Source organism: Alosa pseudoharengus, unplaced genomic scaffold (assembly GCF_046254945.1).
Source record: "Alosa pseudoharengus isolate Yale_2024_CS ecotype anadromous, Long Island Sound unplaced genomic scaffold, YU_APseudo_1.1 YU_APseudo_1.1_scf_10, whole genome shotgun sequence".
Classification (NCBI taxonomy): domain Eukaryota; kingdom Metazoa; phylum Chordata; class Actinopteri; order Clupeiformes; family Clupeidae; genus Alosa; species Alosa pseudoharengus.
Window position 1 is genome coordinate 16,930,365 of NW_027468565.1, and position 19,524 is coordinate 16,949,888.

At 47.4% G+C, this 19,524-nt stretch overlaps 1 protein-coding gene across 3 annotated transcripts in view; it reads left to right on the forward strand.

The window, feature by feature from the left end:
- eea1 (early endosome antigen 1) overlaps nucleotides 1-18,942 on the forward strand; it is a 30,451-nt gene extending 11,509 nt beyond the window's left edge. The window contains exons 12-30 of one of the 3 annotated variants that reach the window (XR_012982582.1): nucleotides 2,200-2,349; nucleotides 2,756-2,875; nucleotides 3,873-4,076; nucleotides 4,932-5,132; nucleotides 6,174-6,287; nucleotides 7,357-7,512; nucleotides 7,875-8,014; nucleotides 8,483-8,813; nucleotides 9,273-9,374; nucleotides 9,568-9,762; nucleotides 10,494-10,676; nucleotides 10,895-11,080; nucleotides 11,982-12,113; nucleotides 12,516-12,701; nucleotides 13,448-13,686; nucleotides 14,501-14,621; nucleotides 14,960-15,058; nucleotides 15,906-16,838; nucleotides 18,188-18,942. Coding sequence is in view for 2 of the 3 variants with exons in the window: in XM_076265922.1 (XP_076122037.1) it covers nucleotides 2,200-2,349; nucleotides 2,756-2,875; nucleotides 3,873-4,076; nucleotides 4,932-5,132; nucleotides 6,174-6,287; nucleotides 7,357-7,512; nucleotides 7,875-8,014; nucleotides 8,483-8,813; nucleotides 9,273-9,374; nucleotides 9,568-9,762; nucleotides 10,494-10,676; nucleotides 10,895-11,080; nucleotides 11,982-12,113; nucleotides 12,516-12,701; nucleotides 13,448-13,686; nucleotides 14,501-14,621; nucleotides 14,960-15,058; nucleotides 15,906-16,028 (2,982 nt within the window). In the remaining variant the exon portion in view is untranslated. Of the gene's footprint in view, nucleotides 1-2,199; nucleotides 2,350-2,755; nucleotides 2,876-3,872; nucleotides 4,077-4,931; nucleotides 5,133-6,173; nucleotides 6,288-7,356; nucleotides 7,513-7,874; nucleotides 8,015-8,482; nucleotides 8,814-9,272; nucleotides 9,375-9,567; nucleotides 9,763-10,493; nucleotides 10,677-10,894; nucleotides 11,081-11,981; nucleotides 12,114-12,515; nucleotides 12,702-13,447; nucleotides 13,687-14,500; nucleotides 14,622-14,959; nucleotides 15,059-15,905 lie in introns of all 3 variants that reach the window. The other 2 variants (XM_076265922.1, XM_076265932.1) reach the window with 2 other exon arrangements.
- The last annotated feature ends 582 nt before the right edge of the window (nucleotides 18,943-19,524 follow it).

A 19,524-nucleotide genomic window follows, 5' to 3' on the forward strand; every position in this document is an offset into this window, starting at 1 on the left:
TGCATGTACGCACACATACACAGACCTGCATGTACACACACACACATATGTAGTGATGTCACTAACGACAAATTTTTTAACGACTAATCTTTTGACTAATTTTTCGATTAGTCGACTAATCTAAACAACTAATTTTTTTTAAGAAAATCAAGTGTTCATTTTATTTTTAACTCGACTGAAGGGCCAAAACGTAAAACATATCAGCCTACTTTTGTTAGAAGCTCAAGTAAACTGTCTAAGACATAATCTAAGCATAAGTATCTGCATTTCCATTAGCCTATAGTATACTGTAGTGGACACTGTGGACATAATTCACCATATTGTGTTTTTGACATGTATCCCCTTACTTAACTATTATGCTTATGGTAAGTGTGTTCTGTGTTGTGAGTTATGCTACGATCTGAGATGCGTTCCGCACACGTCAATGTATTATCTCGTTCTGTGTTATAGGGACGCTGCCTCTTTAATGACGCGCACCTTGATTGTTGATATCACGGGCGGCGTCATGTCCGTTTTAACGGGTTTTTGTATGAATGAATAAACTACACGCCGTTTCGTTGTCAACGTGAGACACTCTCTTCACTTCATTTATTGCAATTTCCACAATACCATTAGTCAGAGTCTGGACTAGCCTACTACGCTTAGCTTAGCTACCCCCGCTTAGCACTGCCTCTGTCTAATAATGAATCGCTATGAAAGCAGGCAGGCTCATGCAGCTATATGCTGCTCGCATTTACACTTGCGGGCATGGCAGGGTTTAAAGTCTAAGTAGCCTGTTTATCATCCAAAGACACACATTGTACTTCTCAAGAGTTAATAACATAGAGTTAATAACATTACAGTGAGCCGTTTGAGACAGGAAACCAAAAATAAATAGGCGGTCAATAGTAAAACGACTCGTCGACTAAAAAAAAATGCCGTTGACTGATTTTCATGGTCGACTAATTGCGGCAGCACTACATGTATACACACACTCACAGACCTGCATGTACACATACACACACACACATGTACACACACAAAAACAACATTGTGGTGTTCACCTGCACGTCACCTGCAATCTGCAACCATCTTGGACAGGAAGCGACTGACACACTCACTCAGTACAACATATAACCACATGTACACACACTCACAGGCCTGATTTTATTACATGATCCCTGTTCCATGTAAAAGCTGGTTCCATCCAGTTGTTGAACCCCTTGCTATTAGAGCAGATGAACGCCGCATAGTTCCTGAGATGGAAGGCGTGTAGAGTGGCATTTAATTTGGGCCCCTAAAAGAGATATGCCATCTGTCTGCCAGCCTCGCTCTCTCTCTGTTGGAGGCAGCAGCCCCTGTCCTTCCAGCGCCGAGAGGTGCACACAAAGCCTTTAATCTCGTTCAGTCTCTCAGATCCATCGGGTCTGCCAAAAGCGAACAGTACACCCAGAACTATCCAATCCGGTGTCTAGATAGGCTCCGTCACTATGCCAAGTTGGGAGGCAGAGCTGGATCTTTAAGGCAGGTTTTTATCAGGCATGGCAGGAATGTGGCATTCCACAGAGCTGGCGGGACCTGAGCAGACAAGGTAATGCTTTCATTCAGGACATCTGCACAGCCCCAGCCATTTGCTCTGCCTGTTAAGAGGTTCTGATGGCTCTTGATTTGGCCTGTTATCTTTGGAAAGTCCCCTCACTCACATGCTTCCCTGTGTGTGTGTGTGTGTGTGTGTGTGTGTGTGTGTGTGTGTGTGTGTGTGTGTGTGTGTGTGTGTGTGTGTGTGTGTGTGTGTGTGTGTGTGTGTGTGTGTGTGTGTGTGTGTGTGTGTGTGTGTGTGTGTGTGTGTGTGTGTGTGTGTGTGTGTGTGTGTGTGTGTGTGTGTGTGTGTGTGTGTGTCTGTGTGTCTGTGTCTATGAACACATTTTCCTCAGATATTGTAACAGGCCTCTGTGCTCTTAGGATTTGGAGTCAAATAGGTGTGATGTGTGTGGAGCTCCTGTGATCTCTATAAGGGTCCCATAATATAACTTGCATTCTTTTGCGTGTGTGTCTATGAACACATTTGCCTCAGATACTGTGATAGGCTTCCGTGCTCTTGTGAGGTTTTGGAGTCAAATATGTCAAGTCACATGTCAAGTCTCGGGGCTCCCGTGATCTCTATAAGGGTCCCATAATTTGACATTCTTCATTCCTGTGTGTGTGTGTGTGTGTGTGTAGCTGCACGCTAAGCTGCTGGAGGCGGAGCGGCAGCTGGGGGAGCTGCAGGGCCGTCTGAAGGAGCAGAGGCAGCTCTCTGGCGAGAAACTGAAGGACCGCGAGCAGCAGGCCGCTGACCTACAGCTCAAACTCGCCCGCTCCGAGGAGCAGGTAGGACCACACCACAGCAGGCCCCAGTGCTGCCCTCACCTGGTGGCAGGGGGAGGTGTTGGGGTTAAGGGCCAAGTATACTTGTGCGGACACGGTCTTCGCACGGTGTGAAGTTTGTACAGTGTGTACAAACTCTCTGTGCAGCACCAAAAAAATGTGTCCATACGCTGCATTGACTGGTGAAAGAGGAGACCGCAGTTTTGGAGATACCCATGTGTATGTCTATGTCTGCATAGCAAAAAGCCATGTCTTCATTAGCATTACAGAGATATGCAATTTAAAGGGATGAACAGTGAAAGCACATACAGATTAAAAGGAATGCAGGTTAGATTCATGCTCTCTCTCTCACTGTGTGTGCTTGTGTGTCTGTGTGTGTCTGTCTGTTTGTCTGTCTGTGTCTGTGTAGCTGAAGGAGAATGCTACCAAGACTACAGAGCTGCAGCACCAGCTGGAGAAGGCCAAACAGCAACACCAGGAGCTGCAGACACTCCAGCAGAGCACCAATAGCAAGCTGAGGGAGGCCCAGGTAATACACCTGATTATTCCACTGCTTGGTTGAATTTCCCATTGTCCTACGTAATTTAGAACGACCATTAACCGTATGTTATTTGCACACCTATGAAGTAGATCCATTTTGTTGGCCATATCACACATGTATATTAATTCGCCGAACTCGTTGTGAAGTTTAAATGAACTGTCACGTTGCATCCGAGCTGTAAAATGCAGACGTTCAGAACATAGCAACATTGTAGCATATGACGGAGGTGGCTTTTAGCTAGATGGATGACAGCAGGCTAAGTAAAATAGCGATGTTTCAAAGCTAAAGTTCATCAGAATCTTGGGATACGCCTGCTTGACAACGGGAGAGATATAACTAACGACTGGCCTTTGGCCGTAGCAACCATGCATTTAGAACTAGTAACGGCAGTTTGTCCTGCAAGTTGAGAAATTAGTTGATATGTGTCGGAAGAAAGTAGTTCTACAAACAAGACAGTTTAAGCCATCAAAACGTTTAAATTGTAACAGGAAATGAACACATCGGAAGTGGCAACAGTGGAATAAGCGGGATAATGGACTCCACGGTGGTCTGTTCACAGAAATTAATGCACTTACGAGGTTTAAACGGCCCTCCGCTTTGCGTCTGGGCCGTTTTACAACCTCGACCGTGCATTAACTTCTGTGAACAGACCACCGTGTCGTCCATTATCCCTTACGTAGCACACCTGTTACAGCACAGGCCCTCACTGGTGCCTCCAGTCACCACACTCCTAATGATTCTGTTCGTAATAATCAGTAGGTTCGGTGCACAATAAGTGTAGAAGATTCTTTCCATTTGGTCCTATTTGATACTTGACCTCTTGAATAGTCAACTGAATTGCTCCTGAGTGCTCCGGTCCTGCTCCTTGGCTCCTGTTAGACCTTGGATCTCCCTTCTAGTCAACTGAATTGTTCTGTTTTTCCTATGGTAGCTGCTTTTGTAAGCATGATGATTCCTTGTCTTGCTCTTCCTGGGCCCTGGTCAGAATGACCTGGAGCAGGTCCTGCGCCAAATCGGGGATAAGGATCAGAAGATCCAGAACCTGGAGGCCCTGCTGCAGAAGAGCCGCGACAGCGTGAGCCAGCTGGAGGCCGAAAGGGAGGACCTGTGTGCCAAGATCCAGGCTGGCCAGGGCGAGGCGGCCCTCCTCAACCAGCTGCAGGAAAAGAACCACACGCTGCAGGAACAGGTAAGCCTTAGAGGCACACTCACACACCACTCACAAGTTTCTTGTTTTTTTTTAAAGAAGAAGCTTGGGCTAGCATTTTTCACTACACAGCTCCCCCTGCAGCTTCGGTAGCAAGTGACTGCTACGCTAAACCCCCACTAGCTAGCGAGCTAGCCATCAAGAAACCAAGCTAAACAACACATACAGGGCTCACAATAAAACGGTCGAGCAAACACATTGTTCAAGAGACTATCAAACCACATTACAAAGATGAAGTTCTCCCAAGGGTAGGCTACTTACAATTTCAACAGTAACAAAGCCAAGTCGGCGTCCGTTTTGCAGTCTTCTTCGAAACTACAATCTGACTACATTTTCGAGGCGCGATTGGATACTTCCGCTGAGTCACATCCGGATTTACCCTGACTGGGTCCAGAAACTTGCCATGCTAAATTAAACGTAGAGGAAACACTGCTTTAAGTCGACGGTGGCAGCGCTGCCTGGAAGACGACGTTGGGGACTTAAAACACCATCGAGCCACTCATAACAACATATTAGCACATACATGCAAACCAGTTAGCTTCCATCTGAGCGGCATATCAAATGAAATATGCTCACGCAGACAAATACACACTAACATTTGCATTTAGGATTATAACACACCCACCAAGACAATACACATACTGTTCCTGGGCTGGTGTGGTAGTGAGCAAAGACAAACTTGCCATAGAAGCAAAATAAGAGTCCCAGTATTTGATACATGCACCACACAGTGACTATCCCAACAGTACAAAGTCAGCTATCATATTTCACCATTGTGTGTACTCTACAGCCTAACTGGCATCCTTATCTGACCCGAGTGTCTCCCCTCTCCCACAGATCGGACAGCTGGCGGAGAAGCTGAAGAACCAGTCGGAGAGCCACAAGCAGGCGCAGGAGAACCTGCACGAGCAGGTGCAGGAGCAGAAGACGGCCATGCGCACGCTGCAGGACCGCTGCCAGGCGCTCGAGATCTCCAACGGAGAGCTCACCTCGCAGCTCGGGGACAGCCGCGAGAGGGTCGCCCAACTGGACACGCAGGTGGGCACCAAGAGTGGAGATAAGGACACACACACACAGAGACACATTTCGCCAGATTCTATGAATGTTTACACTTAAGTGTGCATGATGTCACATCATTAAAAAAATGACACTCCCCATGTGAACATGGAGATACAGACACAATGCTTCCACTAGTGACAGTCACATGCACACTTTTGTTTTGTCTATTAGCATTTTAACCACCCAACAAATGACCATATAATGACCATATACTGACCTTATACTTCCCAATTCAGCCCCTTGCACATATTAACAGAAGCTTGTAACCTCTCCACATAAAGTAAACCATTTTCTATCACTCCCTCCTGCAAGATCCCACACGCCCTCCAGTTCACACTTACACTGAATCAGTGGCGTTGAGCACTTTCTCGACACGCCGACTGTCACGTCTGGACCGACACAAAGGCCCCGTGCTGTTCAGTCGTCAAGAGCCTTAATCTCCATAAGCAAGACCCTAATGGAAGCAGATCAGCTGAGTATCCGGCGGAGCTTTAATGTCCGTAATCAGCCGGGCTCTCGAGAGCGGATAAGATTGGCCGCTGTAACGGGAGAAGTGCTCTCGTATGAGGGGCTGTCCGGTGGCCAGGGTCAGATGAGGACTAGCTCCACTGCAGCGCTCCAGCTTCTAACCATAATGACATGTAATTGGTTGCAATTTCACTTTCCACGTCATGGTGCTGAATTCAGACACCTGCCTATAAACAAACTCTATTGTGTTGCCAAGCGTGCTTGCCAAGTGTTACCCTTTTGCATTGTGCGTCACACTAGTCGTATTTACTTGTTTTGCAGTGTATGCTTATTCTGTTAATGTTAATGATGTTTACATTTTTGCATTACCATTTGAGTTGTCTTCGGGTACACATTTTGCTGCCTGCCTTGCTCTCCGTAGTAGCAGTCTGAGTTAATAGGCTTTGTGTGAGTGTGAAGGATGCAGCTGTGGGCTTAGGACACTGTGCTTTGTGCGGCCATATGATGCTGTAACTACCCAACCCCCTCCCTCATTCCCTTCCCTTCCCCCAGCTGAAAGCCAAGACAGAGATGCTGCTATCGGCCGAGGCGGCCAAGAACGCCCAGAGAGCTGACCTCCAGAACCACCTGGAGACGGCCCAGCATGCACTGCAGGACAAGCAGCAGGTGAGCCATGACGACCTCGCGCAGCAACAGCTGGCTCTGTCTCAATGCTAACCCCCTGCCAGCCAATTAGCCCGGCGCCATCCCTCGGTGTTCTCAGCTGAGGCCTGTGTGTGTGTGTGTGTGTGTGTGTGTGTGTGTGTGTGTGTGTGTGTGTGTGTGTGTGTGTGTGTGTGTGTGTGTGTGTGTGTGTGTGTGTGTGTGTGTGTGTGTGTGTGTGTGTGTGTGTGTGTGTGTGTGTGTGTGTGTGTGTGTGTGTGTGTGTGTGTGTGTGTGTGTGTGTGTGTGTGTGTGTGTGTGTGTGTGTGTGTGTGTGTCTTTTTCTGTGTAGCTGTTGCAGTTTTTGTTTGTCTCTGCCTGCTTAGGCATTTGCACTGGCCTACTCTACTGTGATCTGTGTTTGTTTTCATCTTCTGTGAGTGACTGCTTTGTGTTCTGTGAGTGACTGCTTTGTGTTCTGTGAGTGACTGCTTTGTGTTCGCGTCTGACTGCTGCGTCTGTGTGCAGAGCCTGAGTGTAAGTGAGCCAAGTGCAGCTGGAGCAGCTGGGTATTGTGACGGTCAGCTCTGGGAGGCCTGTGTATGACCACTTCTGTGTGGGGATGGCAAGTGCTGCCCACGTGTGGGACCAAAAGTTATGACCATTAGTTTTGCAGTTGTGTGGGCCATTAACAAGCATGTGCCTGGTCCAGCGTGGAGGTGCTACTTGTGATATATATTTATAGTCCAGTCACTCCGTATCAACTATGCAAAACGTGTCCATATCAACACTACAAGACGTCGATGGAATCTCCTCTCCAATCAAAATTAGTGAGACGATGTTTGTGCCCTTACATTGGCGCCCTTTAAAAATGTTAGATGTACATAATGAGGTCTGTGATGTCCTAGCAGACAACAATTTAGTCTCTTTTATGTCATTGTTTTAGTTGAGCACTGGCCTTTATCCCATTGTTTGGTCTGTATATATCTGAATGTGTGTGTGTGTGTGTGTGTGTTGGTGTGTGTGTGTGTGTTGGTGTGTATGTTGGGGTGTGTGTGTTGGGGTGGGGGTGTGTGTGTGTGTGTGTGTGTAGGAGCTGAGTAAGAGCCAGGTGCAGCTGGAGGAGCAGGGCCAGCGGCTGCAGGAAAAGCAGGAGCACTGTGTCCAGCTAGAGGCCAGCCTCAAGGAGACCAGGGACAAGCTGCTCATCTCCGAACAGCTCACCGACTCACTACAGGCCCATGTAAAGGTCAGTGGGGTACCGCCCACACACACAACTCTGTGGGTGTTTGGGTGGGTTGTTCATGTAGCAACACCTGAAAGTTGCAACCCAAACTATTGTTTTGAGTTCGAAATGAGCCTTTATGAGGCCTTCTTGGTCCTTGGTTCATAAGGCCTTCATGCTGTGTTTTTGTGTGTCTTACTGCTACTGTGTATGGTCATCTATTCCATTTATCCATTCATTAATGTGTGGACCATCTCATCCATGTTCTACAGTGCATCAACCTGACCTTTTGTGTGTGTGTGTGTGTGTGTGTCTGTGTGTGTGTGTGTGTGTGTGTGTGTGTGTGTGTGTGTGTGTGTGTGTGTGTGTGTGTGTGTGTGTGTCAGAAAGCGGAGCAGGAGCTGGCAGAGCTGCGCTCGTGGCAGGAGCAGGCACAGCAGAACCAGGAGAAGCTGAGGCAGCAGGTGGCAGAGCTGGATGGGAAGGGCAAAGAGCTGGGACGCCTCCTCGGAGAGGAGAAGCAAGGGTAAGGACTGGAGCCGTGTGTGTGTGTGTTTGCCGACATAGGAATTTAGAACTTTTCTTTTGAACTGAAAGAGAGTAAACTGAGAATTAGCCCAGTCAGTCACCCTTAGCAGAGTGGTCTCTCACATGCATGAATGGATCCAGATGTCGGCAATTTAGCAAGTGAAAGACACTCCTCTGTATGTATGTACATTTGTACAGTAGAGGTTTGTACAGCCAGCGCATAAACAATGTGTGCAGTTGTGTATGAGAGTCATTGAACAGGTTTGTTTGTGTATTTATATGGTGTATACAAAATGAGGGTAACCTCTCTTCCTCTATCTATCTGTCTGTCTATCTATCTCTCTCTATCTTTATCCTTCTCTCTCCCCCACTCTCTCTCTCTGTCTTTCTGTCTCTCCTTTCCTCCTCTCTCTCTCTCTCTCTCCCTCTTCTCTTTCTCTCTCTCTCTCTCTCTGTCTGTCCCTAGTGCTGTGGCCCTGCAGGAGGAGCTCCAGAAGCGCTCCACGGCCCTCACCGAGGCACGACAGCAGCTGGACAGCAGCCAGCAGGAGCACAGCGGCTTGCAGGCCCGCCTGGACTCCCTCACGCAGGAGGGGCAGGCGCGGCAGGCCGAGCTGGACAAGAAAGCACAGGCCCTGGCCGCAGACCTCCACAAGGCCCAGAAGGAAAAGGAGGCCCAGGCCAAGGAGCTGGCCAAGACCAAGGAGGGCCTGGCCAAGGCCTCCAAGGCCCTGAAGGAGAGCCAGAGCCAACTGGACAAAGAGAAGAAGAGCCTGGAGGCCAGCCTCAGTGAAAAGGTTTGGGCCTCTGTGGTTTTCAGTGTTGGTCTGTTGGTCAGTGAGTCCGTGTTTGTTAGCCATCCCTGGGGCAAGTCTGGCGCTGTTATCTGCCCTTAGTGGTCTGTCAGTGGTATGAAGGGAGGAGGTGGGTTTCATCAGATGGGCCATGATCAAAGGATTTCTGTTTCCACTGGCGTTGTCATGTGTCCCATGTATTGTGTGGCGTGCCCGAGCCCATGGAGACATTGTTTAAACCAATCCCCCTCCATAAACGCCTGCAATGACCTCAGCCCTGCTGTGCTTCTGGGAAATGAGGCTCTGGCCCGCTTGGCCCTTTCCACTGCTGTTGGCACAGAGGGCAGTTAAACGTGTGCAGACGTGGCCCGGGGCTTGGTTTGATAAGGTCTCCATGAGTTAACTGGGCTGTAAAGCTGTCGTCTCTCTCCCTCCCTCCCCCCTTCTCTCTCTCCTCCACAGGAGCAGGCTCACCAGAAGGCCATGCAGCAGCTTCAGAAAACTGCTGACGCCACAGCCAAGGAGCTCACAGATGTCAAGGCTCAACTTCAGAAGTTGACCGAGGTCAGTTCCCTTCTCCAGTCTTTATGGTTCTCAGTATAATTATGTGTAGGCCCGGTACTGTGTAAACACGAAGGGCCAGCCTAGTCCTAAACCCAAAGCTTTTTTTCCATGGAGCTTTTCCTCGAAGTTCTACTTTTATTCTACTCTGAAGCATGTACGGGAAACGGGCCCTAAATAAAGCTTTTCCCAACAGGCGGAGAAGGGGCTGAAGTCACAGATGGCTACTGTAAATGCCCAGCTTATGCAAGCTCAGGACACCCTCAAAGCCAAGGACAAAGAGATGCAACAGCTGCAGGCACAGCTGAAGACAACCCAGGGGTCCTTCAACCAGGAACTGAAGAAACTGGAGACCCAAGTGTCTGACCTGCAGGCCGCCCAGGCCAAGAAGGCATGTTGTGGCATTACTCGCGTGCTCGGCCGTCCTCACACGCCTGTCAGCCCAGCAGGGGTGCACCTAGGCCCACAGAGGTGTTAGACATGTTCAAGTCAGCGTGTTGAGTGACACGCATATAAACACACACACTTGTGCAAGTGTCTTACACAGGCGCCTTACACAAGTGCCTGCTACAGACACATTTTTATAAAGCAACACATTGTCTTACACTTACGCATCTATAACCACAGCGTATGCTGGCATACCTTCACTGTTACACCTGTGTGCCTTCCCACACACACACACACACACACACACACACACACACACACACACACAGAAAATTGCTGGTAAGAGAGGCCAGCTGTACCCTTTGAGAATTTATTTGGGTTGAGAATGCCGGGACATGACGCAGAAGCTCAGATTCATCTGCTGACTCAGATGGAGACACACACTCAGCCAGAGGAATCTGGGCAATAACATTTGTTGTATTCAGTTACAGGATATTGCCCTAATAAATGACCCGAATATGACGTCTTCACTTAAAACATAAAGCCTCTGTTTTTGTGAGGGTGTGTATATCTGTATGCATGTCTTATGAGTTTGTGTGTGTGTGTGTGTGTGTGTGTGTGTGTGTGTGTGTGTGTGTGTGTGTGTGTGTGTGTGTGTGTGTGTGTGTGTGTGTGTGTGTGTGTGTGTGTGTGTGTGTGTGTGTGTGTGTGTGTGTGTGTGTGTGTGTGTGTCAGGCTGAGGAGGAGGTGAAGCTGAAGGAACAGCTCTCCTCTGTGTCCAGTGAGCTGAGCTCGGAGAGGAGTCGTGCCGTGGAGCTACAGCAGAGCCTGGAGAAGGGCCAGCAGAGCCTGGCCACCCTGCAGTCCGACTTCTATGGCAAAGAGTCCGAGCTCTCCGCACTCCGCCAGGACATCAAGGTGTGTGTGTGTGTGTTGATCATACCTGAAAAGTGAAAATTCTACTCAAAGGAGACTTTGAAGCTCTGTGATAAGTCATTTGTGCCTCTGTGCTCCAGCAACTATAGATGAAGTGTGTACATTTGGTGAGTGTGTGTCTTACTACTAGTGTGTGTGTGTGTGTGTGTGTGTGTGTGTGTGTGTGTGTGTGTGTGTGTGTGTGTGTGTGTGTGTCTCAGGCATCCGCTGAGAAGCTGGCGCTAGCCCAGGAGGAGCTGAAGGCCAGCCGTTCTCACCTGAGCAAGCGTGAGGAGGAGCTGCAGCAGCTGAAGAGCAGTGGAGCGGCGCTGCAGCAGAAGCTCAAGGAGAGCGAGGAGAGCAGCCGCAAGCAGCAGAGCATGCTGGGAGAGCTCCAGAACCAACAGGTAGAGCAGCACAGCCCAGCAGCACAGCACAGCTGCACTCACACTGGCAGTAGTGTCCAGTAGTGTGTCTCTCGAAGTGGTAATGCGGTCACAACTTAAAGTGGAGGACACCTCGAAGTGCATTCATTTCTGCTACTCGAGAGAGGTGAAGTCCATTATCCTGCACGTTCCACTGTTGCAACACTTAACTAAATGTAGAAATTTGCTGATGTAATTTCTACATTTTCATCACTAAAACTGTCTTGTTTGTAGAACTACTTATTTCTCAACTTGGACAAACTTGGACAAACTGCTTGGACAAACATTTCTCAACTTGGACAAACTGCTGTTACTAGCTCTAAATGGGTGGTTGTTACGACCAAACCCCAGTTACGGGCAAACCCCAGTTGCTCGTTTCATCTCTCTCGTTGCCAAGCTAGCATGTTCCAGTATTCTTTTGAGCCATAGGTTTGATAATTGCCTTTCTAAAGAGCTCATCACAGTAAGAAATTCAACCAAGCAGTGGTTTTATTCAATTATAAAACCAAACGGTAAAGGTTGGGTATTTAGCAGATGCTTATATCCAAACAGACGTACAGAGACTCGCACTCGCAAATCAAACCTTGGCCAACTGGATACGTAGGGGAGACGATAACTGCTGCACCACACCCATGCAATAAAATGAGTAGCATTTAGCATCAATTACATAAATAGTATATATTATATTTATACATTATGAATATAAAGTCATATGTTTCTAAACATCTAATCAGTGTTAGTCGTGTGTGGCTCTAGTGGCAGGAGAGTATCTTGTATCTCGTACAAACCATGTCACTGAAGTGTGTGTCTGTGTCTGTGTCTGTGTCTGTGTCTGTGTCTCTGTGTGTGTCTCTGTGTGTGTGTGTGTGCGTGCGCGCTGCAGGCCCAGACGCAGGAGGAGCTGCAGAAGGAGCGTGCTCAGGTGGAGGAGCTGAAGGCGGCCCAGAGCGCTTTGGAGAAGGAACGGAGTCGCCTGGGCGCCGAGCTCAAATCTCTGGCTGAGAAGTCCGACAAGGTCAGAAGAGCAATATGCAACTGCACATGTATCATGCCCCCAAACTAGAGTTGCCCCAAAGGAGCTTTTATGTAGGATCGTGGAGGACATGCATGTGGGCCCATGGTGTGTTGTGTGTACAGTATGTACTCTAAACTCACACAGCTCACCTTGATGAATGTCTGTGCACATTCAGGTATTTTGACTGACCGCTGTTTACACTGACCAATGTTATGTATTTTTTTTATCTAAGCCTGAACTACGCCTTACACACCCAATGTTTGTTGTGTGGGTAAAACTGCTGTAGGTTTTGCTTAGGTGGTAGAGGTGTGTGTTTATGTACTGTATGCGTGTTTACGTGTGTGTGTGTGTGTGTGTGTGTGTGTGTGTGTGTGTGTGTGCGGTTGCTGTGTGTGTTGTCAGGAGCTGAAGGAGCTGCAGGCGGCGAAGCAGATGCTGATCCAGCAGAAGCTGGAGCTCCAGGGCCGTGTGGAGGCGGGGCAGGCGGCGCTGGAGCAGGAGCAGCGCGATCACCAGGCCACACGCACAGGCTTCAGCTCTAAAGAGGAGCAGCGCAAGGCCCACACGCACAAGATCCAGGCCCAGATGGTACACACACACACACACACACACACACACACACACACACACACACACACACAAATACTGCCCATGGTATATAAACATACATTATTCTCACCTTGTGTACACAGAGTTCACTAAAAGAAAGGTTTTGAACAACTCACTTTGTTTTTCTGCTCGCTGCCGTCTTGCCAGTCAAGGACTGAGTTGTCCAAAACCTTTCTTTTTAGTAAACTATGTACACGAACAATATTCGCAATGCTCGAGTTCATGTGTAGAGACACTGATGATACTTCGATCAAAGTGTCAAAGTTTCATGTTGTGTTAAGCCTTCTTAGTGTTTTAAAAATAGCGATTTTGACGCGATCATGTATCAAAATAGTAGTACCCATAGTATTCCCATTCAAAAGGCCATTTCACCCGAAAACGACAACACGTACAAGGCTAAAAGCGGCACTTCGGACGTAATTATGCTTTTAAACGAAAGTGACTCCGGTACATTCACAAAAACACCCTAGGATGCATTTTGGCGAGAGTTACGCTTTATACTCACACACACATACATATATGGGCATATGTACAGTATTTCAACATTACAGCCTCCTCAGTGTTATCTCTCATTTTAGTAGGCCGTAGTAAATTTGTGGCTATTCTTTAATGGATGAAAATAGCAGAAGCAGAAACACCACACACATCAATTTAAGATCTGTAAGGTTGCTTGTTTGTTTGTTTGTGTATGTGATTGTCTGCCTGTGTTCTCTCTGGTGCCCTAGGCGGAGGAGGTGCGTGCGCGTGAGGAGCTGCAGAAGGAGAAGGAGGAGAGCGAAGTGCGTCTGGGCCTGCAGCTGTCGGCGCTCAACGAGAACGTGGCCACGCTGAAGCGTGAGTGGCAGGGCAGCCAGCGGCGCGTGGCCGAGCTCGAGAAGCAGACGGACGAGCTGCGCGGGGAGATGGCCGTGCTCGAGGCCACCGTGCAGAACAACCAGGACGAGAGGCGTGCCCTGCTCGAGAGGTCTGCACGCACACACACACACACACACGCACAGACATACACACATTTGGACATATACCTTTATATTAGTGCTGTCAAAATAAGCCAAAATAAATACCAGAAATAAAATAAAAATAAGCCAAAATAAAATACCAGAAATAACAATAAATCTGTCTGGGGCCGCAAATATATCTGAACCATTTTATTAGCCTCAGGCATATGGCATACTAACCATACACTGCATATGCTATATTGTACAGCATAATATTTTCATATATGTAAATATGTATCCCCTGATAAACATAGACTTGGCGTGCAGAGGTTGTTTTGATGATCCTACGCATTCAATTTGCCATCAGTACAACACAGTGGTTGTTTAACTTTTCACACAATCCAGTCAAATTTTTTTCCCTGCAATTCAGTCAAATGATGAAATGTATTACTGTCTGTGGTCAGCCCTACTTTACATGCGTAGACACATCTAGGGTGTGTTCCTGAAGCTCCATTGGTTTAGCAATGTAGTAACAACACTGCTGTCATGGCTTTCATAATCAGATAACACATACTGTTAAAACATTCTATATAGTACTGTAAATCATGTTTGAATAAAAACATCTACTAAATGACTTGAAAATATAAATAGAACTGTAATTGTGTGTGTCGGATCGCTGCAGTGGACCTTTTAAAAAAGCACCGTCTTGCTCTTTTTCCATGCTCTTATTTTCTCATTTTTGTAACTTACATTACGTGTGTGTGTGTGTGTGTGTGTGTGTGTGTGTGTGTGTGTGTGTGTGTGTGTGTGTGTGTGTGTGTGTGTGTGTGTGTGTGTGTGTAGGTGTGTGAAAGGCGAGGGGGAGATTGAGAAGCTGCAGGGTAAAGTGGTGGAGATGCGGAGGAAGCTGGATGACACCACCGCCGCCATGCAGGAGCTTGGCCGAGAGAACCAATCACTACAGGTCCGCCTCACACGCAGCCAATCAGCACAGTGTTAGATGGACAAGCAGCCAATTGCTGCAGGGCAAACACAACCACTGTAGATTTTAGTCTGCACCGAACACTGACATTAACACTGATTAGATCTAAATGGAATTATAGATCTATTTTAACTTTTAATCAGAATAACTCAATTTCCTGTATATGTGTATACTAAATATAAACCAACACACTGAGAATCAGTTCCAGTAAATGGTCTGCTGTATTGATTCAGATGCTTTGTTTTCTATTTGTTTTGCAAACTTAGTGGTGGTTGTCATGGTGACAGCATGGTGATGTGTGACCTTTCCTGTGCCCCTAGATCAAGCAGTCTCAGAGTTTGACCCGAAAGTGGGCTGAGGACCATGAGGTGCAGAACTGCATGGCTTGTGGGAAAGGCTTCTCGGTCACTGTCAGAAAGGTTGGCCTATTTTTCTCACTCTCACACTCTCTCACACACAGAAAAGTCTCACACACACACACACACACACACAGACAAACTAAACTATTACACAACCTTACACCTCACTCCTGCCCAGTAAGTACACATATGCACATACCTGTAGCACATGGTTGACATGCAAACAGGCTCCCTCCCTCCCTCCCTCCCCGGGGCGTGTTTTGACATTCTCCCACACATCATGGTGGCTCCATCCACTCTCATTCATTTGTCTCCTGTCAGGAGGGAGAAACCCGGCCGGCTCTCACGCAGCCCATTTGTTAGGTGGTGCCACACAGTCCTATTCACCGCAAGAGTGGATCAATGGAGTGTTAATGATCAGCCAGTGCCTTGAACACACTGCCTAGTCCCACACACACACACTCACACACACACACACACACACACACACACACACACACACACACACACACACACACCCCTCTAAAGGGCTGTTTGCTCAGGCTAAAAGAGCCCCACATCAAAGCCCCACACCGCTGGGGGCCGTGGTGATTCAGGCCCCACAACAACAGATCAATACAAATGCTAATACTGCAGCCTGTCTTCAAAGGCCGGGCTCGAGCTGCTCTGAGCGGCACCGCAGCAGTATGGTGGAGATGATCACGGCATCACGCCAAGCAGCTCTGGCCTGCGCCGTGCTACTCCAACTCATTATATCGACCCCAGGCACATGGGCCCGACTTTGTTTCAAAACTGCAGTTACCATACAAACTTTTACAGCTGCCATGAGCCCAATACACGCTCAACCCAACCTAGTGTTTATGATTTCTCTCTCTCTCTCTTTCTTTCTCTCTCTTTACCTCTACAGCACCACTGCAGGCACTGTGGTAATATCTTCTGCAACGAGTGCTCCGCCAAGAACGCCCTCACGCCCTCCTCCAAGAAACCTGTCCGAGTGTGTGAGACGTGCTTCGAGGAGCTCCAGGGCTGACCTTCACCCAACACACACACACACAAACACACACACACACACGTTCACAACCTCCCCTCACACACTACACAAACTCACACACGCTCACTCACACACACAGACACATGCAACGCCACATGCACATTGTGTAAACACACACACTAGCTCAGGAGCAGAGGACTGCACTCTGCTCTAAGGAGAGCTGCTGCAGAGGAAGGACACTGGAGCAGCACCACTTGCACCATTTGGGGGGGGGGGGGGGGTTTACGTACGGACCCCTCAAGAGCTCATTTGGAAGACTCGCTCTGCAGGGAATCGCTGAGGGACCTCCAAGTGTCAACTTCAAAGAAAGGAGTCTTTTTGTGTAGTTTGTTTGTTTGTCTGTTTTTGTTCTTTTAAAAGAGGAGAGAAAGGAGAACAGACGGAGAGCCAAGCCAGGCCTGTCCCGGTCTGCCCTGTATTGTGCCTTGTCCGCCTCAGAGGCCGTCTACACCCAGCAGGGGAGCGCGGTCTGGGCACAGGGTGGTGTCGTCTCCCTGATGTAGGATGGTCTGGATGTGGAGTGGGATATTGTACAGAGATGTGTGTGTGTGTGTGTGTGGATGGATGGCTGGAAAAAAGGTGAGTGGAGTGTGACAAGTGATCTGATTGCATTGAGAGGGATGTGTGATTGGTGACTGTGTGACTGAGTTGATCATATGAGAGGAAGTTGTGTGGCTGGGCTGATGGTATTCTAAAGACATGGATGTGTGCATGTGTTTTGTCTAACCAGGTGGGGTCAGTGTGCACTTGGAAGTGATGATTGTTGAAAGATGCCGCTGGTTTATGGAAGTGAGTGGAGATTATTTTAAAAGGATTGTGAGGTTGATGTTTCCAGACAAGTCAGTGTTATGTTAATGATTTAAAAACTACCTTTAAATACCAATATCCAGGTTGTGTTGGTATGATGGAGAAAACCATTTAGAGGTGCTGTGTTTTTTTTTTTTTTGCAGTCAGGTCTAATGTGTATTGCTCTGTGTGATGTGGTATTGGTGAGGTCTTGTCATAGTGAATATGGGCCATGTGTTTGAATGGAAATACATAAGGTGGACAGTGGAATCAACACCAGCAGGGATCTGATTAGAACCAAAGAATGTAGAGTAGGTATGTGAGTGTGAAGTATGGTTGTGTGTGTGTGTGTGTGTGGTGTGGTGTGTGGAAGTCTGAGTTGGGTGGAAGAAGGATCTCTTCTTATCTAACACTATGAGGTGTTCTGGGGCTCTGAAAGGCTGGGTATTGGATCTGGACATTTCTGAGATTCCTTATGAAGCCTCTCTGGCCACCCTGTCATCTGTACAGCTGATTCTCAAATGGCTTCTTGTTCTTTGGTTGAAATGTGTTTCATGTTGCACTGGCCACTGATGTGTCATGACCCACAGGTCGTGGTACCTCACTGATGTAATATGCATAACTACAAGTAGGTGCAAATGATGGTACAATTAACCCTGCATTGTGCATAGGCGTTGACCTGTGTGTGCGTGCGTGCACGCGCGCGCCCATCTCGCTTTTGAGCAATAATTGTGATCCCGTGGCACTGGCTGCAGCTGTTTGTATGTGTGACTGCTGCGTATGAGCACTTGGTCTGTTTGTATGGTTGCATTTTTAAAACATAATTTCCTCTTAAATTAAGTTTTAGAGCATCTGGTGTTGTTGTGTTGTCTGAAGTACTGCCTGTACAAAAAGAGCAACTCAGCTTAGCCGTAGATCTATCGCACAAGTGACTTGATGTCGATGTGAAGAAGAAGCACTCTTTGGAAGAGCTTCAACCTCAGTGTTGCTCCGTCACCGCTGTTGGCAGGAGCAGGTTAGTCAGGTTTCACCAAGCGACGTAGACCTCCACCCTACCCCAATCCCCCAGCCCTGCTGAAGAGGGAAAGCTTCTCAGCTTATCTGTGTTTGTTTCTTATATGAGTTTTCTTTTTAGTCTGGGGTAGGTGTAGGGCTCTTACCTCTTGGTTAGGCACAAAGGGAAGGTCAGAGGTCAGCTTTGCATGACCTTTTGTGCCGGGGGTCACAGTCACATTTTAATTCAGCATAGTATTCACTTCCATCTGGTAAAGAATCAGAACAGTATAACAGAAGACATTGTTTTATGTGTTTAGTAGAATGCACTCAAGCTCTCTCACTCTCTCAACTTGCAGATCTTCATGTATTTCTTCATGCATGTGGGACACTGACTTGCACAAAAGAAAAAAAGAAAAATATACAAGGCCTGCTGAGATGTAGGTGTGGCTGTCAGTGCCAATCCTACTGAATGTTTGTGTTAGTGCCATGGATTTTCTCTCCTCTGTCCCTCCCGCCCTGTGTAGAGGAGGAACATCACACGTCCACTTTTATGGACGGAATTCAGCTCTTCTTTTCACGCTCACTAACAGATGCCATTGTAACTTTGTCTGTAACATGTTTTGATTATGATGTATAATATGTTTTTTATATATATTAAAAAAAGCAAAGGGAGAAAAATGTACTGAGGACATATATGTAAAAAAGAGATTACTGTCTTAACCGTCCTCATATATCATTTGGTATTGACACTACGCATTGTTGTGGTCTTGACTTGGTGGTTTATCATGGCTGTGTTTGTGCGTGGCGTGCTGACCAGGCCTCTACGTGCTCATCGCTGGACGCTGTGTGTGTGTGATCATGTCTCTGTGCCTTAAGTTTACGTTCCCGCTCACTGTCCCCTCTCCATCTCTGGCGTCTATCTGGAAGACCACGGCTGACTTAACAGCAGAGACTGACTGACCCGACGTGACGTACTGAATGGTTTTACTTTTTGTTATGAGAGGAAAAACAAAGTGATGTAATTTATGTCCCGAGGGATCATTTGTTTTCTAATTTTCCATCATGTTTAAGAGTAAATAATAAAACTAGGTGTTTCTATTTTCCACATAAATCCTGGCCTTTCTCTGCTTTTTTTGGGGAAATGGGTCCTCCCTAGTTTGTCCCTGCTGTTCAATAGCAAGAGCATCTCTCTAGCCCAGTGTTTTTCAACCTTTTTTGAGCCACGGTACTTTTTTACATAAAAAAATTTCTGCGGCACACCGCCAACCAAAAATGTAACAAAATTACACATCGTAGCCTAATAGGCCTACAACACAAATAATGACAATTTAGTCTTTCTATTTGTTTACAGCTCAGTTCAGAGTCTGCATTTTTCCTTTTCAAGTAGGCCTATCCATTGCTGTTTTAAATCTTTTCACCCATAGATATTAGAAAGCTAGATACCGCATTGTCCATAGAGTTCTATTACAGTAAGTGGCATTAGCTACATGAACGTGGCCGTCATATTGCTGGGGGCAAACACCTTACTGGCAACACTTGCCGACAATCAGAGACGCCTGTTTCTCCACTGGCCTCCAGTGATTGTTGCCCGACCATGATGTCAGCGCTATTACGTTTTGGGGCCCAATGCGGTATCTAGCTTTCTAATATCTATTTTTCACCGCCACTTCTCGTGCACATCACTTAATTAACC